This window comes from Fusarium musae, chromosome 7, assembly GCF_019915245.1.
Source record: "Fusarium musae strain F31 chromosome 7, whole genome shotgun sequence".
NCBI classification, from domain to species: Eukaryota; Fungi; Ascomycota; class Sordariomycetes; order Hypocreales; family Nectriaceae; genus Fusarium; species Fusarium musae.
The window spans coordinates 2,213,683-2,238,178 of record NC_058393.1 but is presented as its reverse complement, the minus strand read 5'-3'; the positions used below and the strand labels follow the sequence as shown (position 1 = coordinate 2,238,178).

Below are 24,496 nucleotides of genomic sequence, written 5' to 3'. Positions count from 1 at the left end.
AGTAAGTTATTTCCCAAAAAGGCCAGAAATTTCCGATAGAAGGCTTTTTGGTGAAGGTAACATCAAGCATAAAGGACTCTTTAGCTCTCAGCATCTCAGCTCTTGCATCAGTGACTCTCCGTAGAGCCATCAAGATTGCCCCAGCTGCTGCGATTCAGATCAACTACTCTGTATTCGGGCTCTGCTGCGAGGGAGAAAAGGGGACTCACATCCTTGACAAATGCTGGAAGCTTGGTGTAGCCATCGTGACAGCAATACCCTTCGGTCGATATCTTCTAACTACCAACTTCATCGAGAGAACGGCATCTGGGCAGAAATACAGTGGCGACATTACTCCGGTTCCAGGAAGACAGAGGATTCAGTATGTCGACGAGAATTGGGCTGCTCTTGATGTAGTTCTTAGTGGCGAAGAGAAAGCTGAGATCAGGATCTTGTGGAGAAAGATTACCGGTATGCCATTGCCTCTTGCTGTTATGGTTGGCTAATGTACTCAGAGATATAAAGGAGGAGTCTGAATGAGTTACCAGCTTTAGAACCCATTCATATCAAAGAAGAATAACTCACAAGGCCATGTATATCAAATACCAAAAGGTCCAATATATTGGCTTAGCCTCCTCTTCACCCCGACGATCCTCCGCTCGTCAATAACGTTATGTGCCTTCAGAATATCCAAAATCCCATATATGAAATCCTTACTATCGTTACGCATCTCACCCTTTGCCAGGCTCCAGAATGGTGAGATGCAAGTCATGTTTACGAGACTCTCAAACCACTCTGCGTTTACTGTACAAAGTTTTCCCCGGGCGGCATAGGACGGAAGCATTCCTGGGTTATTTGAATGCCTGTATACCCTGCAAAAGTTGCTGCGGTGAGCTCGAACAACTTCGAAGTTTTGCCAGAGATGAGTAACGGTATCGTAAGCGGAGAGTGTCCATTGAAAGTCTCTGTCTAGATCGGGGATCGAGATTGTGATGAACACTTGGATAGTACGCGGCGAGCCCCAGGCTGGACGGCTACTGTAGAGACGATATTCGTGAGGCATGGTGACTAGTAGTAGACTGGTGTGTGTAGAGAAAATGGAGGATGGATATGCTTGAGAGACTCCTGGCATGAGAAATTAGCTCCGTCTTATAGGATGAAGTTCGCTGTGACCAAAGGGCAAATAGATACCAAAGCTTCTTTGATTGGAAGACTTTCATTGTAGTGGTTCACGATTCAATGTAGCATCACTGGATTGCCCATCGGTTGTTATTCGAAATCGATGGCCGATACAATCTGATTAAGAGGATGCATTGCGGTTAGATAAAATCTGAATCAGGCTTCCTTTAGTCTGTTTGTCACAAGTTGGATGGCTTTCCAACATCCCTGATAAGTGGCTCGGTGAACCTCTCAAGCCCTTTACAAACCGCAACGCCCTTCCAGGCTCAATAAAACCTGCACCAACGAGGCTATTCAACATCCCACCAATATACACACGGCTACTAAACGTCTCGAGGATCCAAACCTGGATCCGGATTGGTAATTCTACATTATTAGAAATTTCGGAGGCTTAAATAAAATCGATTCTTGCTAGCAGAATTTCTTTGCTTCTCAAGTAGCCCTATACACCCATAGATGGCACACCAGTTAGTTCTTGTTCCCACTCCTGAAAAGCACTTCGATGGTTCCAGTCCGTGATAAGAACTGAATCCTTAGCTTCACCATAGTGAGCTGACGACGGCCCAAAGATAGTTGTGGGTCCTGCGAAACGTCGGCGTATTGTAGAGAGTAGTGACTATGATACCAAGAAGAGCCATACTGAAGAGCGCGAAACTCATATGTAAAGGTATCATCTGGAGCGATGGGGCATTGAGTGACGCCATTGATGCCATCCATCTCCATGGTTCCATTCTGTCCGAGACCATGCCAATGAATCGTGGTGCCGTTATATCGCAGTTTATTTGTGACGTGGACTCTGATGAGATCACCCCAGCAGGCCTTGATCCATGGGCCGGGGTAGGTTTGGTTGAAGACCTTTCCATACGGATTATCTATGCCGTCGCCGTTGATGGTCTTGTTATCTACCACAAGCCAATACTACAAACATGGGTCAGTGTGTGTTAAGTTCGAGCAATAAAAGTGATTGTTACCTCTCGAAGCACTCCAGGCGGATACATAGTCTCATAGTCAGTATGAATACTAAAATTGTGTCCATCAGAGCTCGTCAGCCAGAAGTGACGGTTTTCTGGAGTAGGACATGACTTCCAGTCATTTCCAAGCTCGGGATACTTGCAAATGAAGTCTTCATCTGGGGAATCGGGGCCATTGGGTGCAGGGAACTTTGGATAATTTTGCGAGATCTGGCCATTTTCGAAAGATAGAACGGGCTGTTCAGAGTCACCTCCGATATGCTCGTGAAATGGAAGTGAAAAGAAGGTGGCGGTGTAGACGATGAACGTCTTGCATACGTCGTATAAACCCATCTTGTGCAATGATCGACTGATGGATCAGTGAAGTTTGGGGATATGAAATTTGCAACCTACTATGAACTCTGGAGCTCGAGTAAGACGGTGAACGAGAAATAACAAAATATTCTCAGAGGGAGAGCTCTCTCAATATCAACTTTGGGAGTTGAGTTCCTGTTTCTCGCCGTGTTTTCCTCCGGGCTTCGAGTATGTGACAAGCCATGCCACAACTTACACAGAACGGAATCATTCGTTCGTAGTCTCATCACATCTCTTTTTCTCACCCTTACCGAATCCAATGGCCGTATTTCAGCCATGACTTGAACCTAGTTCTGTCTCAGCTTTTGAAGCTGTCCAGATCTGGTCAGCAGCCGCACTCTAGCTTGAGCCACCACTGCTTTCCCCTCATTGACTGGAATGTCATACGAGAACGTTACCGTAGAGAACAGAAGATATCCCTGCTTCTGTAGAAACATGTTAAATTCCCGACTAAATTGAGTTTGTCGTCCCGTCCCGTCCCGTATAAGTTAATGAGTTATCGTTGGGGTGATGCATTCCTTCGTCTGTGAGCCAGCCTCAATCGTCAGATTCTTGAGAAATAGTACGTAAGTGAGACGAAATGGGATCTAGACTCTGGTATGCTTTCTGTTTCTTCAAAAGTTTTGGTGGTCAGCCAGTTTTCGTTTGTTTCAGTCGTTGAAGGAGCAAACAGTCTGATATCGTGCCATCCTCGGGCTGATTTGTCAAAGAAAGACTTTCAGGTCGCCTGATTCTCGTGCCCTGTAACGTTGTCACAGTATGTGCATTTCTTGGCCTTTCAAACACCGTCAACATTGAGAATTTCGCCACTTCATGAGTGAGTATTGGTAATTATCTCGCGTACTGGGGGTGATTTCAGGCAAAAGGTCGGCATGGAAGAGTGATACGGCCAGAAGGAGTTGATCTTGTATGTGAAAAAGTGTCTGCTTCAGCTGCTAAAATCAAACATTGGTAATTCATGCCTCAATGCATTGACCTTGCAGTTGAGCATATTATCATAACGGATAGTGTAAACGCGGAGACCTCGGAAATTCATCGCTCCTGGTGCCATCCTGCAATAGAGTTCTTTCATCTTATAATCTTAAAAGCTGTGATGGAAATGCAGATAGAATTGGGTGTAATCCATAAGCACTTCTCGATACATGGCAAACAGAGGGATGAGATTATGTGATTTATCACGTGCTGATATGCGCAAATTGTAGTTGATGACCAGCTTTGGTCTATACTGGCTTTTGGTCATAAAGATTCGTCAAGTCATGAATTCGGATTGATAGAGCTATCTTGGAGCCTCTCTTCCTTTAACATCATTCGTAGGCGCACATTTCCCGTGTCATCCTATTCAACTGCACACCCAACTCCGTTCATCTCGTTCTGTCCCAGAGACTACCTATACATTCTTATTGAAACAACAACCACCAGACCGACCTCAACACCCCGCTAACCATTTCTCAAAACTTTTGTAACATGGACCCCAGACCCTGAGGCATTTATGAAATCGAAGTCCTTAGATCTTGGACTTGGCGGCGGTCCAAGAAGCGATGGCGTCCATCAGAGGGGGAGACAGAGCATCGTAGGACTCGAGGCCAAGGTCCTTGAACTGCTGTCGAACCTCGTTGGCCTTGTCAGCAGGGAAGCCCTGCTCGATGATGGAAGAGACAAAGGCGGCGAACTGAGGCTCTTGCCAGCCCTTCTCATCAGAGAGCTCGACGTGGACAAAGTCGAGACCCTTGAAGGGGTGATCGTTCTCAATGCGACCGAACAGGTGGACACCGCAGTCACGGCAGGCGTTTCGCTGAATAGCAGCGCTCTTGTCAACGATGGTGAGCTTGTCACCGTTGGCAGTGACCTGGAGCTGGTCGCGGGGGATGACAGCGACGACGGAGAAGAGAGCACCCTCGGGCTTCCAGCACTTGGAGCATCCGCAGGCGTGGTTGTGAGCGACCTGGCCGCTGAGGGTGACCTCGACAGGGTTGGAGGAGCACTTGCAGCGGAGCTTGCCACCAGAGAAGTTGGGAGAACCCTTGGTGATGCCGTTCTTGAGGCTGGGGTGGAGGTTGTGAGACATCTTGGAGGTGGTTACTGAACGGTAGATGGAAGTGATTACTGCAGCAGCTGATACTAGGGCGGCGGCAACGGCGATGGGAGTTTTATTCTTGGAGATGATGTTTCGGTTGGAGGATGAAGCCATTGCGAAGAGGAAAGAAGAAGAGCCGGGAGGAAAGGGATGGACAAAGACTTTATATACAGCAAGATTTAGGATAGACAGCCACAGGCGCCTGTGTCGAGTTATGTACTCTGATCCCCCGCAAAACGACATGTATCAAACGGTAATTTTGACTGTATGCAGCCATAATCGGCGTAAGCGCAGGCGCCTGAGACCGAGATGCCGAGTTATCACCATTGTGCTTCACTGTGTGTCTAACTGTCGCGATGGCGTTTTGCGGGGAATGGATGCCCGGGTTCAGGCCCCTTCAGGCCCAGGGACAATCGGGGCCTGGTCCAGGGTCCGGCCGACGGTCATCGGAAGCCGATTCCGTGGCCGTGCCCACTGATAACTCACTGATAAGATAGATAATAATGCCTGGATTTGGCAAGACAAGTGAGAGCTGAAGCCTGAAGAGCATATAATTGCTTTTAGAGCAGACGGGACGGGAGGCTTCTGGAAGTGTCTGATACTGTAGGTAGCCCAACATCGGCTCAACGTCCGCAATGCAACTTATATCGAGGGGTAAGCAAAACACAAAATGATAGGATAACTTTGGTCTAGACGATCGACGACCCCTCTCAAACGTCGTAATCCCAAATCTGGGCGTTGTTACCCCATTTTCCTCTTCCTCTTACTCATCATCTGATCGGGATAAATATATGCGGTCCCGGTAAATACTGATGATCCCCCCTCCCCCGGGTGCCATCCCGAAGGCGACTGTCTCGTCTAGGCTGATTGTCTGGGCAATTGATACCTGGAGATAAGATGCCTTAAAGCCCTCCCTGAATTCTCAAAACTTATCGAGAATTGCGTGATGGGGGACTTTGTACATTCGGGATTTTGGAGACCCCGTTGTCGGAAAAGTAGTGGCATGTAGAGTTCCGAGATGCGCCGTGGCGTGGCGACCGCGGTTAAGCTGCCAAGAGGAGGGGAATGGTCAATGCTGAAGAAGGAGATCATACTTTTTTTCTATGTATATACCGTATTCGCCATATTTCGTAGGATGGCATCGTGTGGCAGTGTGGTTACGGCCGTGATGCTAGATGCCGATGCCAGAAGCCGATGCTGATATCTCAGTCAGACAAGATGGCCAAGGAGGGTCGTCTCAAATGAAACACACAGTATGATCAATCAAACTTTCTATGAGAAATCACCCAACGGGACCTGAATAGTACGCGCGTTTGGGGGATTCTATCGGAAACATGGAGACTCCAAAAAATGCGCGATCACCTGTAGGGCGTGATTCCAAACCATGACAACCTATCAAATGGCTACCCTCAAAAGTTATCCCAACCATCTCCTCATCACCAAACATTCGCTTGCTCACAGCGAAACAAAAGCTACGACGAGTCCTTGCTAGGACTGAACTTGAACCATGTCTTGCCCAGCGCGTAAATATCCCCTCCGCAAACCCCAAGGCCACAAGCTCCCGATCCCACGATGGCACCTCGCCCTCCCAGGTGATCTCACCCACGTCTGCACCGCGTACATCGGGGTTCAGATACATTCTGATGCTCAAGACGCTGATATCGCTCGAAATAAAGCTACTGAGATAATCCAAGCATGGGTGAACAGCGACACTGGGCCAGAGGCATATGAGACATTCGCAGTGATTGATGGATGTGATGTCCAAGAATCGACAGTATGGGTGTGTTACTGGTCAGACAAGACAAAATACGACAACGGCCTTAATGACCTCTCACTGGATTCCATCTACGTCCAACTACCAGAATCAGGCCGTGCCTTAGTGGGCATCTGGCGAGAGGCCTTCATCACAGAGTTTTCCCGCCTCGAAACAAATTACTCGGGCCTCGACTATCTCCCCGGTCTCGCAAAACTCCCTGGCGCAAGCTTTCCAGAACATGAACTCTCGGCGTACTGGGGCGCAGCAAGAGACAGAATCCCCTCGTCTGCCTTCGATCTCTTCCCACCGTCAAAGCCAAACCCAGTCACAATTCCTCCCGGTGTTGGCCAGTATCTCATCGGAACGAATGATGAGAACGTAGCTCATATCCGCTCGGGACAGTTCTGGGAGAACTGCGGTCAACAGGAAGCAGACTCTTACAACAAAAGGCTTGAACCCACTCTTCACTCTGGCCTGCAATATCTCTGGGATAATTCACCTGAAACGGGTGCTTTGGGACTGCGATACCTCAGAAATCAAGACCCTTCGCTTGAGGAACCTCGGCTGCGAAAAGAGTCTTGCGGTGCTGGCTTCTTCACGAACCTCGAAGCCCTTGAAGTTTGGGCAAAGAGTCACAAGTCTCATCTTGCTATATACCGCGGCGCATTAACTCACTACAAGATCTTTGGGGATGACAGGAAATTCCGAACGTGGCATGAAGTTTCCATTCTGAGAGCAGGAGATGCACTGTTTGAATATCTAAATTGTGTGCCTGAAACGGGCGTGATTCGAGGCGTTGCTCTCAAGGCAGAGAGCATCTAGCAGGAACTGTGAGGGTAGGGCTCATAGTCAAAATCAGTGAGATTTCTGGCCGGGGCATAGTGTTATATACAAGGTCAACTCTGTATACCAGTACCGAAGAGTGGTGTAGTGGTATCCGTCCTAGAACCTATAAACCTTCTCTAAAATCCGAACCTAAAATCCTAAAAATCTCACCCACTGCGCCACTCTTCGTTTTTGCAGGTCGCAGGTTCGAATTCACAGAATCCATTCTTTTTGTTCGAGCTATCGTGGGTATCTCAAGCTTCGGTGTTGTCACGTCCTGGGACATCGGCCTTGACCCATTGTTCGAACGTAGTAGGCTCCAACTGAGTCTTCAACCATGCAAGATCCGCACCATAAGGTCTCTCGCCGATGAAACCGAACATGGTGTTCAGATCCTTGATCATCCAGATTATGAATCGTGTTAGAAGGCCGTAAGTAACAGGGACGCCTTTGCCAGTATGTTTGATGAAGATGTCATCAATGTCCTTGAAGCTCAGCTCCTCGCTAGCAATAGAAAGAGCTTGGTTTCGAATTCCGGTCCTATCAGGACGGACAAGGCCTTCTACAGCCCATCTTCCAATGTCTTTTGTCACAGTGACTTGCATCTTCTTTCCGTTCATGTTCTCTCGCCAACCCGTCATGCAAAGTTGGCCTGGGAAACCCCACCAAGCATTATCAGCGAACCAAGTCGGACGGAGGATCGTGTAGTCCATGTTGGAGTTATAGCAGACGTCAATGAGATGCTTCTCGATGAGGAATTTGTCGGAGAATGTCTTGCAGTACGAAGGATCCTTATCGCTGAGTTCACGACCACCTCGATCAACAGAAGAGTACACAAAGTACGGAAGACCATTTCTAGCAGTAGCATCGATAAGTCCTTTTGCGTCGCTGACTTCAGTCGGTCCATGGGCTTGAGCGAGAAAGATACCAGTTTTGGGAAGGATGGTCTTGTCCAGCTGCTGGAGAATGGTTTCTGAATCGTTCAAGTCGCCAGTAACAATATTGATGTCGCCGTACTTCTCACGTAGTTTGACGGCTCCTGATCCAGAAGCTTGGCGAGTCAGTACATAGACTTGCTTTGGTTTTATCTCGATATTGGGATGAGTTAGGAGGGCATCAACTGCTGCGCCGCCTTGACGACCTGTTGCGCCAGCGATGAGAAAGTATTCAATGGTGGCCATGACAATAACTTGCAGTATGTTTTTGTTTTTGGGTGACTGATATTATTGATCTTTCATCTTGTTTTATACTCTATCCGATGCACTCATATTTGATATCTTATTCTTGGATGCCCTAGATTTGATGCAAATTATCGATAACGTTAACACCACACACTTCTTGTACTAGGCGTTGTCCGAGAATTACTAATATAGGCTTATTATAAGACCATCCATGATCTGCATAAGCCCACGAGGCCGAAAAAGGTTTCCGCGCGGTAAGAATAAGCTCAACGATGAGGCTCGATCATAAAGTGGAGTTACCCGCGCGGGTTGAGCCATCAAGGTCCTTTAGTCTCGAGAAATGACCCCAAGCTTAACAATTCCCCTCAGATTAATAGACAGATCTTGATGACGGGAAAGTAACAGATCTTGGCTGCAACTTAATCGACTTTTCCCACGATCAACGGGCATGAGTAGACGAGGAACCTCACCAATCGTCTTACACGGTGCACGAGATCTAACGCGCGTTAGAGATAGTGCGGGAACTTGGATGTGACATTGGATGGTTGATTTCTAAGCACAGCGCGCGGCAGCCACAGCAAATGAGGGGCGTGATACAGTCTATTCTGTTGCTTGATGCCGAGAGGCGGTGGTGTCTGGGTATTCTCAATAGCTCAGACAGATACACAAGTCTGTCGAGGAGGCGTTTCTATCATCCCATACGTGCTTGAGTAGTTGTTCAACTCCCCATCACAGCAGCCACGTTCCCTCTGTCCAGTCCAAATCACTCCCATCCAAGCTCCATCGATGCTATCAAAAGTTCATCTCCGTGGTCAATTCCTTCGCCGTCTCCTCCAAAAGTGACTCTAGAGCACCTTCGACGGTCGTACGCTCAATGCTCTTCAACAAGACACTCCCATGCCCGCAAGTGTGGGGAGTGGCCACGCCGGCAACATACAGCTCGCCACGCTTACAGACGAAAAGCTTTGTTACGGACATGCTTGCGTATAGGGCGGCGACGTTCACTGGCAGGTCAGCTATGTATAAAGTTACTGGTCACGAGATTGAACTTACTCTGGATGAGCTCCTTCAAGCGTACAGCTCGCTCGACTTGGCCGGTTTGAGATACCATTCTGTATGTCGAAATATGAAGATTGTTGTATCAGAAGAGGTAATATGACTTGATACGTCAGAATGGTCAAGGACTTGGGAAAATCTGGCAATGGCGGTGAATGTCAAAGAAAGTTGACTTTTGAGAAGCCATCTCGGAAGGAAATTTTACAGCTTTATATATGTTTCTCGGATATGATTGTCCTCTCATCTACCTTTCTCTGAGCTTCCATCTCGGGGTAGCTTAGCCAATTATTTACTCTACACTATGGGGCAATTGTCTTTGCTCAAGACGACCGTTTGCCTACAAAATCACGGGCAAACACAATCCTTTGTTAGTTGCCTAATGGCAAAAACTTGTTCTATGGTCTTCTCTCGGTAACCTGCATGCATAATCGGGAATGTTGTATGCAGCATCCCATACTACTCACCAGTAAGTAACATAAAAAGAACGAAGTATGTTTTTTTTTTTTTTTTTTTTTTTTTTTTTTTCCACACCTTTTGTATCTCATAATTGATTAGCTACAAGGTTAGCAAACGCGTTGATTTGTTCCGAAAATATTACCTCCTCAAACACAGGGAATCGTTTGTCTTGTCTCCGCCTAAACTCAACACTCTTGACCAACAATCATCGAACTTATGCATTCCGCCTGATTATGCTAAAACAAAGAGAGATCAAGGTGTCACAACATCAAAGAATTAATTACTGAAACTTGGAAAAGATTCGAGTCAAGATGTGGCTGTATTTAGATGCTGTTTCATATCCAGTGATGTTCAAGGTACTATATCCAGTCACTCGATATTCTCCTCGTAGCAGCTAATCTAACCCATCACATTCAATAATCATTTGAAGACTGCAGAAGAAATACAAGGTTAGCTAGTTTTCCTTGGTCTATGTTTTCGCGATTATGCAGTACATACCATTGAATTCTTTGATACACCATTCTGGAAAGAGAGCTTTCTCACTGAGCTCCGCCATCGTCTGGTCCAGGATATCCTCGAGCGCGCTTTCAATTGTGAGTCTTTCGCCGCTGCTTCGCAGAAGGATATCAGTGCACTTGGTGCTCCGATACGAAGCAACACCAGCTCCATAAAGAATCTGACCTGAATGCTCCGCAACACGCTTAACCAGGAACAGCCTGGCTTTGTCGGAGAGACAGAGAGCCTTGATGTTCACTGTTCTGTTAGTGACTGTGTGTTGCTCTTGTCATGATATTGGGACATACTCTCGATCAGTTCTTTCAATTCGCCAACTGTCAGTTGGCTCTGTTCGTCATCGGACGATGAGGATGCTGGGGATGAGGAGGATGATGAGGATGATGGCATGTTGAGTTTTGGTTGAGATGGAGTTGTGAGGTTATCAAAATGACTACAACCGCGGTTGGTCGAGATGCAAGATGGCATTGAGCGTCGATCTGACTTGGAAATACTGCTATTTATATAGTTCTTCTACAAGATTACACAATGTGAGTTCAAACTGCTTATAGCAATTTTTGTCTAGTTTTACGACAGATTGCTAACTGTTGTTCACTTTCTCTTTGCTTATTTCATTGCTTGAAAACACAAGGTCCCTCTGCAACAAGACAAGCATCATCTACGTAGACTAATTGTTAGATTTCCAGGTTCTCGCTTCTTTTCGATAGCACATATCTGAATCTATTACAAACAGCAGTAAGTAAGCATGCTTTGTTCTCGTAGCTTTTCAAGCATGGAAGAAAAACATGGAAGCCCTTTGCCTCACCTTGCTTAGGCCTGTGGTGAATACTCGAATATCCTGATGGATTTATCAATGGTAATTTGTGCCTAACAGTTCTTAACAGATACATGCGTATCTATATGCAGGGTCTGTTAGCATCCATTAGTCATTGGAAGTGGGGCCTCCGCCGACATTTCGGCGGAGCAAGATACAACAATAACTTACAAAGCCTCAACATAACATGCTTTATAATAAATCAACAAATTTGTGATAAAACCACGGAGGAGTCTCTTCTCCTCCCCTTTCAAGATGAATATATATGGCATCAAGACCCGACCAAAATTCTAATCACTACACTCTCATCTTACTTCAATCACAACAATCAATACAATTACTCTATCTCTACCATCCATATCCCATCATGAGTCTGAACGTTACAATTGTCGGCGCAAATGGCGAAGCCGGTTTGTCCATCATCGATGCTCTCTCGCCTTCTCCAAACGAGTTTGTAAGTTGCAGACCACAATCCTCAAGATCTTGTACTCATCTTCACAGAAATTGACCGCAATTGTACGACCTGCTTCCATCAACAAACCCGAAATACAACAGATCAAGAACAAGGGCGTTTCTGTGGTCCCAATCAACCTTGAAAACAACCACGAAGAACTCGTCAAGGCACTCACCGGTCAAGATGTAGTCATCAGTTGTCTTGTACCTTTCACTACTGGTCCTGAAATTGCTTTGGCAAATGCTTCCAAAGAGGCTGGAATCAAACGATTCCTCCCCAGCGCCTTTGGCCCGCCCTGCCCTCCTGAAGGTGTCATGCTTCTTAGGGAGTTTGTAAGTGGCAAAGCAAGCTTTCAGTCGATGTTGCTAACGAGTTTGCAGAAAGAGACTATCATCAACCACGTCAAGAAAATCTATCTTCCATACACTGTTGTTGATGTTGGTATGTGGTATCAAGTCTCTCTTCCATCCCTCCCTTCTGGGAAGATTGACTATGCTCTCAAATTCCCCGCCGCTGTCGTCGCTGAGGATGGCTCACATGCCACAAGCTTGACAGACCTGAGAGACATTGGACATTACGTTGCCAAGATCATTACTGATGAGCGAACCCTGAACAAATATGTCTTTGCTTACAACGAAGTCTGGACTCAGGAGGAGATCCACACTCACTTGGAGAAGGTCAGCGGTGAGAAGATTCCGCGCAGCTTGGTAAGTCAATCTCTCATGGGCAGAATTGAAATATGATCATTAACATGAGTAGATGCCTGCCAAGGATATCGAGGCCACCATCGCTGACGCCCAGGTCAAGTACGACGCGAGTGACAAGAGTCTTCCCTTCATCTTTGGTCTCGCTGGTCCTCAGTATCTCTACTGCGAGTGGTTCCGTCAGGACAATCTTCCCGGGCCCGCCGAGTATTTGGGCTATCTCAGCTCCAAGGACCTTTATCCTGACTTTGAGCCAATCAAGTACGTGGACTATGTGGATGAGGTGATGCAAGGCAAGGGCAAGTCCATCTATGCGGGCCGTTGAGTGTGTTGAAAAGGTTGGAGGTGATCACATCAGGCAACAATAGAGAAAATGTTTGATTCTAGTGCATTTATCTAGAGTTTCGTTCCTATATATCCAAGTTTCTCCTAGTCTAGAGCTGCAGTGCACTCAATCTCAACATCGGTTCCCAACGGTAGCTGAAAGACCGCTACACAAGTTCTAGCCTGGGAGACATTAGTGGTTGGGTTGAATTATCCTTGGAACTTGGCATACCGGCTTGGGCTCCCAAGTGAAGAACTCATCGTATGCTTCGTTCACAAGAGCAAAGTTTTGCATGTTTGTGATGTAGATGTTCATCTTGACAATGTTTCTCAAACTACTGCCGGACTCTTTGAGGATAGCCTCAAGATTCTTGATAGCTTGTCGCTGTAGTCATATGGTCAGCCATCACACAGTGCACGGTCTGACTGCCCAAAGACCTACCGCTCTATCTTTAACTGTTCCCTCTACCAGCTCAAAGTTCGTCCCAGGAATGGCTCCGACGTTTCCGGAGCAGTACACCATGCCATTGTGCTTAACAGCCTGTGAGAACTGCGGCAGCGGAGCCGGAGCAGATTTGGTGGAAACAGCTTCGATCTGAGGGGCCATGACTGTTTTTTCGACTGAAATGAAGTTGCTGTTCACTCACCTGGTGAGAATCCGATTTTTCTGTGTATTAGAAATCAAAGCTTGAACGAGGCGGGGAGACTATTATCTCACAAGGTTGACCGCGCCCTACGGAGTACATACAGCTCATGATGGGTCGGAGTTTAGATTTGTCCCCGACACAAAGAAAAGGCGAGAAACTCTCGAATTGAACCACATCTAATCTCTTTAATGAGACAGACTGAAAGATAATTATAGGATTCTGCATGTCAAACCTCGTAACCTCTACGCTTTCACGTATGACTGGATCATGTACAAGCTTTTTGATGATCCAATACATTACTGATCTTCAACTGCTTCTCTATCTAAATCTTTTGGGGGGGTGATGGCATAGATTTTACCATCTTAACAATAATCAACCAAATTTCAATCTGTGGCTGCTCGGATTACCTAGGGATTCAAACACCACGAGGCCTTGAGATGTATCAAATTGGGTATTGTGTGTGGCGTGCTCTATGTACGTTGGGTACCAAGAGGTTCTTTCTTCCTTTCTTTAGTGATGAGGCTGGGTGGTTGTGCGTGTCCTTTTTCTCTTTGGTTTTCTTTTACCTTCCTTCCCGTACTTCATCATTTCCTCTTCTTATTTCAAGATCTAGACTTCGGTCAAGTTGTCAAGTCGTTAAAAACATCGTACTCAAACGACAACCAGGCCATGTCTCTAGCGTGGTTCTTGTTAACAGAGTCACCATCCTCAAGCTCCTCCTTGTTAAAAGCATCGTTCAAATACAACAGAGCCATTCTCTCCCACCGACGCTCGGATCCCGTCGCACAACCAGGGTTGGTGCACCACAGCACGTGTTTCATCTCTTCGTTGAAGAGGGGGTTTCGTTTGAGTCGCGGGTCGCACTCCTCATCATGATTGTAGGTGAGGTTGAAGAGCCACGAGGGTTGGAGGAAAGTTTTGACCCAAAACTCTCTGTAAATCTTGAGATCTACCATGGTTTGTGCCCGTTTCTTTGATTTAGCAATAGTTCCAGATACCGATCCTGGGATGCCTAGAAGTCGCCAGTCTTGTTGCAGGCTCAGGTGGTATTGCGCTTTGCAAGTTTTGCAGGTCGCGCTAGGTGTTGCTTTCAGAAGCCCGCATTCGATAGACCTCCCGTCTGATCGTGGGAAGCATGAGCACTTAGATGAGCCGGGAGCAATACACTCATCCAGGATCTCGCTGGAGAAATGCTTGCATAGAGCTTTTGTGTCAAACTCAGCATATGAACCACTTTTGAACTGTCGAATGGCTTCTTCCGTATGTTTATTCGAGCATCCATCAAGAACCACAAGGTGGAGGGTTGATCTGAATGCGAAACGTAAGTTGTACTTCATGGGGCCATCCTTCCATGCTCCTGTATTCGAGAGATAAACGTGGGGAGTATCGGTTTTCTCGTAAAGGTAAGGTGACAGTTTATGGCTCAAATCGTTGCACTCGATAGATTCATCCTCTCCACCGGTATTGGCCAGAGTCACCATGTCCGGTCCTGCAAGAGACACATGCGAGCAAAGGGGGAAATTTCCGATTCGACCCAGGCACTGTGTATACTGTTTCTCCTTCTCTCTGGGGGAGAAGAACAGCGCAGGGTGGCTGGCTTTACAGCCGTAACAGTATTGCAGCTCGTAGAGCTTTTGCATCGCTTCCTTCAGCTTTCCTGAATCGCGGTTGTCGTTGCATTCTTGACAAAGAGTCCTGCGAGCAAAGAGGTCCCGAATGACTTTGCGTTGTTGGTAGCCATTCTCGCTGATACAATAGCTCTCGGGTCCGCTTCGAAACTCTAGGTTGAACGTCTTGAATACATCTCGTTTTGACAGCTGACGGAACTTTTGACAGGTCTGCTGGAGGAGGTATAGGCTGCTATGTGGGAGAAGCAGCATGATCTCGATTATCAACTCTGGGCAGAGCTTTTGTAGAGTCAGGTGAGCGTCATGTTGCTGCTGTTGGTCAAGCCCCGTATCGTTTTTGGCCATCTGCAGGCAATTAGTATGGGGAAAATACCGTGTATGATAGTGCAATTTACCTCCTTTGCCTTTCCTTCGCCGGGGATGTTGGTTTGATCATGTTGAAAGGTCATGTTGCTCACGGGTTCGGTTTCATTATCATGAACCGCAGTCTCCTCCTGATCGCTATGGCCGAGAATGGTTTCTTGGGCATCGAGATAAATCTCGGATCCGGGAGAGCTATCAGACTCTTTATCAGACAGCAATGTGCTAGAGTTATCATCACTGCTGGCGGGTGGCGTTTCTCCTCGACAGTGAATGACTGTCTTTTTGTCGACACCTAGCTCCTCAGAGTCCTCACGAACACCATCTTGGACATTTTGGTCTACCACAGGAGCTGTAGCAGGTTCATCTTTGACGCGGTCTTCCTTTCGGAATAGGCTTTTGATGGACCGGAAGATCTTTTTGGCCTTCAGTCGCGAAAGCGAGAACGAGAGCTTCTCCTTGGGAGAAGGCATCGTGGATGAGCGGTGGTTGATAATCCCCCTCGAGAGCAAAAGAAGGATGAAAGAGGAAGAATCTCCTGTGGGTACAGAGGCTACCTAATAAGATGTTTTATGTGAATTTAAACTTCTTTGTGGTTTAGGCAGAAGGTGCCTTATGAAACTCTGTGGAAGGCTTCCTGTAGTGTCAGTCATTGTCAGGTTCGTTTTAAGGTTCGTTCTGCCATAAGACTCAAAGGCAAACGGGACCTTGCTTTGGAGCCTATCAGCTCAAACTCACTTAGATAATGGTGCATATATATGCATGTCACCATGGCTGTAGTTCCAATAACTATATCAGCTTAGAATCTGCGTAATTTCTAATACTGCTATAAGGCTTAGGTTGTAGTCTGTATGTTTGGCTTCTTCACTCTGTGTTAGATGTGATCGGAGCAAATGATCTAGCTACCAGGCATAGTATGTCTATATCTCGAGTTTGATAGAGTTCATAGATCCATGCAGTCCATGGTTGGGATGAGTTTGTATGGAGCCAAATATGACCTGACTACAATTGGATGAATGAACATTTAATTGCAAGCTACGAGATAACTAGGCTGCCTCAAGATAGGAGTCATTGTGAGTAATACTGTAATCGCAGCCCACAGATATGATGAGACTACCCTACAAGAATGTAGGTGCTACAAGGGATAGATTACCAAAGCATAAATGCATCACATGACAAGACAGCCTTCCTGTGAAGAGCTAGAGCAATGTAGCTTTACGCTGGTCACGATGATCATTCCGATGGACTTCTTGGAAGTCGAGTAGCGTCTTCTAGTCAGCCGTTTAAGCATGTTTTTAGACGAATCTCCTTCGAGGGCGGGTGCGGCTAGATAACCGCATTCCTTTGCATCGAAACGGTCAGTAGCTCACGAAGCAGTTCAAAGTGTATTGATGAGAGAGACCTCAGATAATTGTGTCGGAAAATGAAGTAGGATATGGCACTTGTGATTTGTGCAATTGCATCAATATTCATATCTCATCCAATATCAAGGCGAAAAGAAGCAATGAATCATCACCTCAGTCTCAAACAACCCGTGTAAAGTGCTCAGATTAGCAGGACACGCTATAGACGGCCTGCAAGACTAGACCAAACAATGGTCTCTACCTTTGGCGGCGCCACCCGCTTCGCTATTGACTGGACAACTCAATAGACCAGAAGTCGAGTGAGACAGGTGATTTGAGGCTGGAACAAGTGGCAAACCAGACAATGTCACAATAGGAGGGAGAGTCCAGGTCTCCCTCACCCGTTGATTCAGCCAATTATCAGTATTTGTTAGACAAGTCTCAGCCACTTTGTGAAATGTCGCTATGAAACCGGCCATGAAGCGTTGGATCTTTGGAGAGACGGTATTGTTGTTATTGCTGCAACGGAGAGGCTGACGAGCCAAGATGAGGGTGGCTTGATGGTAATTTCGCGTCTGGGGGATATTTTTGGGGACTTTGGCATGAGTCAAGCGATGCTGACTGTTTGGCTGACGTCTTCGATGGAGCATCTGGGCATGTACGGAGTAAACTGGAGCTGATTGCAAGCGAGCGAGGGGATTTACAGCCGGGATGATCTGATCCTAATCCGTCCTTGATAATGTTTGTGATAAGGAATGTAGGGGTGCAAATCCCATGGCAGCCTTGCAGAGATTGAAGGCGAGGGTGAGAGTCTCGGGTCAGCTTTAATTAGATCGGATGCGTTTAGATGTCTTCGGCTTCCGCGACAAGCCACAGCGCGATCTCTTTTAATTAAAGCTGACATACGGAGCACATAGGAGATTACCTTGAGTGTCTGAGACAAGCTTACAATGCCATTCATCTAGAGACAGACCACCGACGCAAGGGGGAACGGAACCGCCGCCCGTGGCCGTGCCGTACTAAAACTGTCAAGGCAAAGCATTGCGTGCAATTTCCTCTTACGAACGGCACAACCAACAACGGGTGAACTGATTTTGCTGACTCTGGTCTGGGGTCATGATTTGCTCTGGTAAAATGCAAAATGCAGCCCGCAGAATGCAAGGGGCAGGGGGTTCGAGTTGTCACTAGACTAACCCAGACATGGGCTCATCTATTTTGGTGTCTTAATTGGTTGAAGCTTAAAAAACTCGATGAGATAAGACTTTTTTTCCGCTCTCGAGACTAAGAAAAACCAAGGAACGGCAAAAAGGGGACAAATCAGCGCACGCTAAAAGATGACCATCTCTTGTGATTGGGGCACCTGGGTCAGAGTGTGATAGAGGCTGCAGCACGCCGCATTAGCCTGATGCTGACTGCAGGGGCCGTTGTTGGTGATTGGAGATGAAAAACGTGAGAGAGAGAAAAACAAAAAACCGGCTTTTTTCTTAGAGGAGGAGGAGGGGAAAAAAGAGGAGACTTGAGTGACTAAAAAGTGAGTAAACAAAGTTCCCCGGACTACGGAGCTAGGTGCTATGTGGGTACTAGCGCAGGTACCCAGCTCACCCAAGACTGCTAACAAGCCCGGCTAACTCGGCCCCTCTAAATCGGATCATCCACTGAACAGACAACAGTTGATATGGAGCTGTGATGTGCTGTAATGTGCTGTTGCAACTGCCACCGTTGCAACCGATTAGTATAGAGTTTGCCCTACGGATGGAAAGATAGAGTCGCTACAACTGTGTCAACCGTCTGTCTGTCCATCAAAACAAAGAGACCCTGCATTGCAACGCAACAGCACACATTCTCAACTCACAGCCAGGCCAATCACTTCTGCCTACCCCGGACATTTCCTTATCATGAGGTTTCTCACAAGATCCGAATCTGTCATAAAATCCCTCCCCTGACCTCGTATTCCAAGGCAAGGGCCCCTGTACCCTGCACTGCACTCACTGCACCACCTCAGCCCAACAAGTCTGGCTAGTGCAAGGTACAGTATGAGTAAGAAAGTGAGATGGCTTCAATGATATCATGATTGGACGAGCTACGCCTCGGAGCGGTAAAAAGAGGGCAGAGAGAGGTAAAAAATTGCCTCGCCTAGCGTGAGGCCCTGAGCGTGGGCCCATCTCGATGTGTGTGTGTGTGTGTGTACAAGGTTAAATGGACTTTCAGAATGTGGTTAGGCCAGACTAAACTAGACGCCTTTTGAGTTTGTGTGTGTCTGGGACCTGGGTTTGCGTATCTATCAGCCCAGTCTGGTCGGTTAGTTCAGTTCAGCTCAGCTTTTGTCTTGGTGTTGAACTCAGAGATAAATACCCTCACTCTCTTCCACCTTTTCGCTAACTTCTTCCTCCTCTCTCAACAACTACACTCGCTTCAGTCGTTACACTCTCGCTCAAAGCTCAATCTTGCTTTTCTGCACTTCACTCGTTTTTACAAGTCAGAACTTAATTAAAAACCTCCCCAAATCCTTCAAAATGGTTGCTATCAAGGTTGCTGCTGCTGGCCTCCTCATCGGAGCTGCCACCGCTTCTCCCTACTACGCCCCTCCCTCCAACGGCACCACTCACTACACCACTGAGGTTGTCACCGCCATCACAACCTACTGCCCTGGTGCTACCACTCTCACCTACGGTGACAAGACCTACACCGTCACCTCTGAGACCACCTTGACCATCACCGACTGCCCTTGCACACTCAGCTACCCCGTCAAGCCCACCAAGCCCGTTGTCCCTCACCCCGTCTACACCACTGAGGTCATCACCGCCGTGACTACCTACTGCCCTGAGCCCACCACTCTGACCTACGGCAACAAGACCGTCACTGTCACCGCTCCCGGCACCGTCACCGTCACCGACTGCCACTTCACCACCACCCACCCTGCTTCCGAGCACCCTTACCCTCAGCCCACTCCCGGCAAGCCCGGTAAGCCCGGCTACACTGCTCCCGCTGTCCCCGGCAAGCCTACCACCGCTGCTCCCGTCCCCGTCCCTACTGGCACCGCTACCTACCCCGTCCCCGAGGGTACCAACCCTGCCGTCGTCACCGCTGCTGCCGGCCGCATTGCCCCCGCCGGCGTTCTCGCCGTCCTCGGTGCCATTGCTCTCTTCTAAGCAACTCAGAACCTCTGCTCTACATGTCATGGATATATCTCGTAATGAGTTTGGACGACAAGGAAAAAGCATTGGTCTTTAATGATTAATTTCACACATGATGAACTAAGGATGGAAGCGTTGGGTATATAATTCATTTCTGCATCTTGCACATAGATCTCTTGATAGAGGTGCATAGACCTTAATACTATACAGTTCATCTGAGCTACACACTTTGCCTCGTCTTGTTCCATCGTGATAACCTCTAGTGAATAATATCGATCTAAATGAGCAATGTCGCAGCCCTGACCCAAAATTGACCAATTGTCGCTGAGTCTGTCTCGGCCGTATTTGAGCTACTCCTCAGCCATGTCTCGGCACAGCTCAATTAAGCAACGGCAATTGATGGAATAATTGCACGGAAGTCTCCTACTTGTCTGCCGACGTGATTATACTGTTCTAAACTCTCAAACAGCTCAAGTTTCCGAATCACCAACGAACGCATTACTCTCTCAATTGATACAATGCGTCTATTAAATGTCTCAACTCTCCAGCTGAAAGAATTCATCGGACAAGTCCCTCCCTACGCAATTCTCAGTCACACATGGACCGAAGAAGAGGTTCTCTACAGTGATATTGGCGCCCTAACTGCTCAATCAAAAGAAGGCTACCCCAAACTCGTTGGTTGTTGTAGTAAGGCCGCTGAAGATGGCTTCGAATGGGTGTGGATTGACACTTGCTGTATCGACAAGTCCAGCAGCGCTGAGCTTTCCGAGGCGATTAATTCCATGTACAAGTGGTACCAGAAAGCGACCGTCTGTTATGCTTATTTACAGGATGTCACCACAGAAACTTGTATTAGTACCAACATCTTTCATATCACAGAGTTTGGCAGAAGCAGGTGGTTCACAAGAGGTTGGACACTTCAGGAACTGATCGCGCCTCAAGTCGTCGAGCTCTGTTCCAAGGAATGGACCGTGATCGGCACAAAAAAGAGTCTTGCCTCAAGTATAGAAACTGCCACTGGCATCCCAATCACTGTATTACGTGGTTCGCATCCATCATCATATAATGTCGCTGAGCGGATGTCGTGGGCATCGGCTCGAACTACAACCAGAGAGGAAGACATGGCCTACTGCTTACTGGGTCTATTCGATGTCAACATGCCCCTTCTCTATGGTGAAGGAGCCAAGTCGTTTATCCGACTCCAGGAGCAGATTCTCCGACAAGAAGAAGACTATAGCATGTTTGCATGGACTCTCCAGCAAAATAACCCAATTGCCAATTCCGAAACCTCTTCTACTGGGTTTCTGGCTTGGTCACCCTCACAATTCTCCAAGAGTTCCCTACATGCTCAAGCTTCTTCAAAGGACACGCAGAACCAGAAGATGATCGACCATGGCCATGCATTTCCTCCCCCTTCTGAACCCGAGCTTGATTCGGAGAAACAGAGCATCGAATACCGAGTCCTGCACGAGAAGGATTACGGCCGCATGTTTCGCGGCCAACGTAGCATCGTTGCAATGCAGTCGGTCCTCTCGAATCCTCTCGAGTTCACAAGTCGCGGTTTACGTATCAATCTGCATGTTCTGTTCCCTACTGATCTTGACCTGGCCCGCGTCGCATGGCTATCATACGAGACAGAGGACAGTCTTGTATGCGTCCTCATAGAACGTGACTATGAGTCGGCGCGACGACGGGTTTATTGCAGAGTTAAATCGTCTTCTCTTATCGGTGTGCCCAAGACACTGCTCCCATACTTTAGACCTATGGAACTCTTCATTCGACCCAGTGGCTATTCCACAGGCTCAAATAACTTTGGTATGAAACCACCATCTTCAATGTTTTCGTCAAAGAAATTACAGATCTTGACACAAGTCTCATCGACAACTACGCGCTCGCTCCAAATTGTCTTGTCTTATCCAAGCGATGACTGGATGAAACGACAAACTCCAATACATGAGTCCCCATTCAAGGCTCTCTGGGTCGTCTGTTCATATGGCTCTCAATCTTCACTATTTCGGATTGACATCATGATATCAATCGACGATGCTTCATGCACTATCCGAGAGCTTTCGCAGTCTAGCAGCGATATCGATGAGCCTCGTAGGAACGCTCTCTTTCGGGCTTGTGCACAGTACAAGAAATCTTTTGTTGCACATACAGACCGTGCTGTAAAACGATCTGCTCGAGTTCCAGAGACTGTGTTTTCAGCTGTTCTCCGGAAAATGCCAACTTCTCATGAGGACCTCTTGACTTATGAGCTTCCGGTCGATGCGTGGGACGTGGGTGGCTGCCCCAGTTGGGTTCAATTGAGTTTGTTACAAGAACATAAAGATGTTGACGAGTTGAAGACTCCCTAATACAAGAACTGGGTGTTATGGTGTTATCATAGGTTGGCTCTGAACTTGTAGAACCACACACCTATCCTACTGCTCATATAATACAGCGTCCATGTGCATCAGCATAAACATTCCCCAGACCCCTGACCTATGGATAGTGGCAGCAATGCTCAAAGGAGTTCATGTTCAACTTGAACCTATCATAAGCTACATTGAAAGCCTATTAGTACATTTACTCACATGCCTTGTCTCGTCAAACGTCTTATGGCTAGAATCGCAGCTACAACGCGACGGGATGAAAGAAAACTAGGACTTTGACCCTGAGCGATAAAATCATTTAGATAAACCTAGCCTAAGCTTAAGGGGGCTCTCTGCTAAGTTTGTTTTCGTATCATCTATTCAAGTCTTGAATATTCTCGCTCCTTGAGGCATATTGTGGATCTATGGAGCTGAGGGCTTCGAAGAGGAGGGCGCCGGATATTGCTGTCATCCTCTCATATCATTATCAATTAACAAACAAACGACCCAAATTCTAAAGTTTTGCCTCATCACTATCACTTACTGTCTAAGAGGGGGAAAATGATGGACCGCCTGGAACTTCGACAGGATCAGGAAAAGGCCATACGTGGTGATGGAGTGCCGAGGCTTCTCGAAGACCGTGATAGTCGTGCAGCCCTTATCTGAGGTGTTCGTCTGCACTACCACTTGGCCATGAGTGACCCCGTCAAACGCCTCAGCTCTTCAATGCCTCTGGTCGCTCGAGCCCGCAACGCTCGCCGCATCATGAGCAACGACATACCGGAGCGGATGACGGCAGAGGAGCAGCCATACTGTATATGGCATCCCGACATGGCCACCGAGGATGCCTACCGCTCAATGGCCTCTGGATTCCCCGACATGCGCTATCAGGTCGGCCGTGCGTGTGCTGCAGCAGGTTGTCACGCCCTCTACCAGGAGCTTGATCTCCTGCCTGAAGTGTCCATCGCTGAAGAGGGGCGAGAAAGCGAGACAGATGGCGGGAAACTCATCTATGACGAGATCATGAGTTTCAAATATCGCTATGTGATCATGGACGACTGCAAACGCACGGTAGAATTGATGGACTATGTATGCCCGGTGTATCTCAACGGTAACACCGAAGTGCGATGGCGCTTGACAGCTCTACGAGGCATTGCACGCCGCTTCAATGACGACCTTCTCCCATGCACCAAAGAGGACATGCATCTCGGCCTCGAGGTCCAAGAATTAGATGAAAGGCATGATATACTGAATGATAACGAGGCGAAGCTGCTCTATAACCCTCTGCCTCGCGATCTGCCGGCGGTGAAAAAGACTTTGTTGACACAGATGGCAGCCCACGACGGCAACATCGAACGCTATACCCAGCTCGCCACGTCTGGAAGAACATTAACGCAACTAGACCAAGACTGTGTCATCCGTGGTATCATACATCACACTATGTATGCTCGCTGGTGGGCGGGCCAGATCAAGAACGACACCATCTATGCTAGGTCTTCCCCATACGTGTGGGATATTCAGCGAGCCATAATGGCACGTCGAATCATGCTCAACGACGCTTCCGCATTCGAAGAAGGCTGGCCACCAGGAGTCCCGATGCCCTACATCATCTGGTGGCCCCTACAACCGCAGCCAGATATGCTTGGTCTTCTTGCCATGAAGGTGTCTGAGATGAAGAGGCAGTGCGCGGCGGCAGCGATTGTCTGCGATTATGAGAATGTCTACAAGAGCCTTGACCCAGAGCCGAGCTGGCACCTATGGAACATCGCCAGTGAGTTCGCTGCCAATCCGTTCTACCGTGAGGATCAGGAGAGGCGAGGGGGGGGAAGATGTCGAAGTGGAGGATGACGCTTTCATGGAATCATACTACAGTGAATTAATGCAGACGAGGGAGTGTACGGCATTTGAAGAGGGTGGTGAAAAGATTGCAGACAGTTTCGAGAAACACGAGGTACGAACTAACATGTATGGCTCCGTGGAAGTCCTTAATACGAGCGCCGTCCAGCTTAGGATCTGGGAAGGCATCGGAAAGGTACCGCCAATATCTTGATGCCTTGCAGTTACAGCAAGCACCCCGAAACTGAGGCTTGATTATTGATCATACTTGAGTTTGCATTACAGGGAGTCTGTGTTTTTGGAAGGGAGTGCGCCTCACTAGACGCTCAGGGGAAATACCGTTTTAGGCGGCCCGGCGGATGGATCGGGGAAACGGTACCGGAGCCCCACCACCGGCACCGACTCTGTGAAACGGTTCGGACCGGAATCAAAATCGGGCACATAAACAACCTTATTCAAGAAGCAAGGCATTTAACAACACCTTAAGAGTCAATTTTCATAAGCCCATACTACTCTGCTGTTGACTCTATAGCATTGCATCTACCTCTCTAACC

General features: G+C 47.7%; 12 protein-coding genes across 12 annotated transcripts; 5 read left to right on the top strand and 7 right to left on the bottom strand.

The window, feature by feature from the left end:
• Window positions 1–1,626: 1,626 nt before the first annotated feature.
• J7337_009850 (uncharacterized protein) lies at window positions 1,627–2,462 on the bottom strand (the record flags this gene model as incomplete). Its single annotated transcript, XM_044827445.1, has 2 exons — window positions 1,627–2,076; window positions 2,130–2,462. The coding sequence occupies 2 exons, from the start codon at window positions 2,460–2,462 to the stop codon at window positions 1,627–1,629; spliced, it is 783 nt and encodes a 260-aa protein (XP_044678039.1).
• A 1,525-nt stretch (window positions 2,463–3,987) lies between these two features.
• Window positions 3,988–4,671, bottom strand: J7337_009849 (uncharacterized protein; the record flags this gene model as incomplete). The annotated part of the gene is made up of 1 exon (XM_044827444.1): window positions 3,988–4,671. One exon carries the CDS (start codon window positions 4,669–4,671, stop codon window positions 3,988–3,990), a length of 684 nt encoding a protein of 227 aa, XP_044678038.1.
• A 1,393-nt stretch (window positions 4,672–6,064) lies between these two features.
• J7337_009848 (uncharacterized protein) lies at window positions 6,065–7,135 on the top strand (the record flags this gene model as incomplete). The annotated part of the gene is made up of 1 exon (XM_044827443.1): window positions 6,065–7,135. The coding sequence occupies one exon, from the start codon at window positions 6,065–6,067 to the stop codon at window positions 7,133–7,135; it is 1,071 nt and encodes a 356-aa protein (XP_044678037.1).
• A 257-nt stretch (window positions 7,136–7,392) lies between these two features.
• On the bottom strand, window positions 7,393–8,319 carry J7337_009847 (uncharacterized protein; the record flags this gene model as incomplete). The annotated part of the gene is made up of 1 exon (XM_044827442.1): window positions 7,393–8,319. One exon carries the CDS (start codon window positions 8,317–8,319, stop codon window positions 7,393–7,395), a length of 927 nt encoding a protein of 308 aa, XP_044678036.1.
• A 792-nt stretch (window positions 8,320–9,111) lies between these two features.
• J7337_009846 (uncharacterized protein) lies at window positions 9,112–9,430 on the bottom strand (the record flags this gene model as incomplete). Its single annotated transcript, XM_044827441.1, has 2 exons — window positions 9,112–9,323; window positions 9,373–9,430. The coding sequence occupies 2 exons, from the start codon at window positions 9,428–9,430 to the stop codon at window positions 9,112–9,114; spliced, it is 270 nt and encodes an 89-aa protein (XP_044678035.1).
• An 821-nt stretch (window positions 9,431–10,251) lies between these two features.
• Window positions 10,252–10,734, bottom strand: J7337_009845 (uncharacterized protein; the record flags this gene model as incomplete). The annotated part of the gene is made up of 3 exons (XM_044827440.1): window positions 10,252–10,262; window positions 10,330–10,584; window positions 10,635–10,734. 3 exons carry the CDS (start codon window positions 10,732–10,734, stop codon window positions 10,252–10,254), a joined length of 366 nt encoding a protein of 121 aa, XP_044678034.1.
• A 791-nt stretch (window positions 10,735–11,525) lies between these two features.
• On the top strand, window positions 11,526–12,641 carry J7337_009844 (uncharacterized protein; the record flags this gene model as incomplete). Its single annotated transcript, XM_044827439.1, has 4 exons — window positions 11,526–11,612; window positions 11,660–11,944; window positions 11,993–12,319; window positions 12,372–12,641. 4 exons carry the CDS (start codon window positions 11,526–11,528, stop codon window positions 12,639–12,641), a joined length of 969 nt encoding a protein of 322 aa, XP_044678033.1.
• Window positions 12,642–12,745: 104 nt separating this feature from the next.
• On the bottom strand, window positions 12,746–13,247 carry J7337_009843 (uncharacterized protein; the record flags this gene model as incomplete). Its single annotated transcript, XM_044827438.1, has 3 exons — window positions 12,746–12,796; window positions 12,873–13,025; window positions 13,083–13,247. 3 exons carry the CDS (start codon window positions 13,245–13,247, stop codon window positions 12,746–12,748), a joined length of 369 nt encoding a protein of 122 aa, XP_044678032.1.
• Window positions 13,248–13,907: 660 nt separating this feature from the next.
• J7337_009842 (uncharacterized protein) lies at window positions 13,908–15,748 on the bottom strand (the record flags this gene model as incomplete). The annotated part of the gene is made up of 2 exons (XM_044827437.1): window positions 13,908–15,260; window positions 15,311–15,748. 2 exons carry the CDS (start codon window positions 15,746–15,748, stop codon window positions 13,908–13,910), a joined length of 1,791 nt encoding a protein of 596 aa, XP_044678031.1.
• A 3,383-nt stretch (window positions 15,749–19,131) lies between these two features.
• J7337_009841 (uncharacterized protein) lies at window positions 19,132–19,767 on the top strand (the record flags this gene model as incomplete). Its single annotated transcript, XM_044827436.1, has 1 exon — window positions 19,132–19,767. One exon carries the CDS (start codon window positions 19,132–19,134, stop codon window positions 19,765–19,767), a length of 636 nt encoding a protein of 211 aa, XP_044678030.1.
• A 503-nt stretch (window positions 19,768–20,270) lies between these two features.
• J7337_009840 (uncharacterized protein) lies at window positions 20,271–22,109 on the top strand (the record flags this gene model as incomplete). The annotated part of the gene is made up of 1 exon (XM_044827435.1): window positions 20,271–22,109. One exon carries the CDS (start codon window positions 20,271–20,273, stop codon window positions 22,107–22,109), a length of 1,839 nt encoding a protein of 612 aa, XP_044678029.1.
• A 690-nt stretch (window positions 22,110–22,799) lies between these two features.
• J7337_009839 (uncharacterized protein) lies at window positions 22,800–23,954 on the top strand (the record flags this gene model as incomplete). Its single annotated transcript, XM_044827434.1, has 1 exon — window positions 22,800–23,954. The coding sequence occupies one exon, from the start codon at window positions 22,800–22,802 to the stop codon at window positions 23,952–23,954; it is 1,155 nt and encodes a 384-aa protein (XP_044678028.1).
• Between the last annotated feature and the right edge of the window lie 542 nt (window positions 23,955–24,496).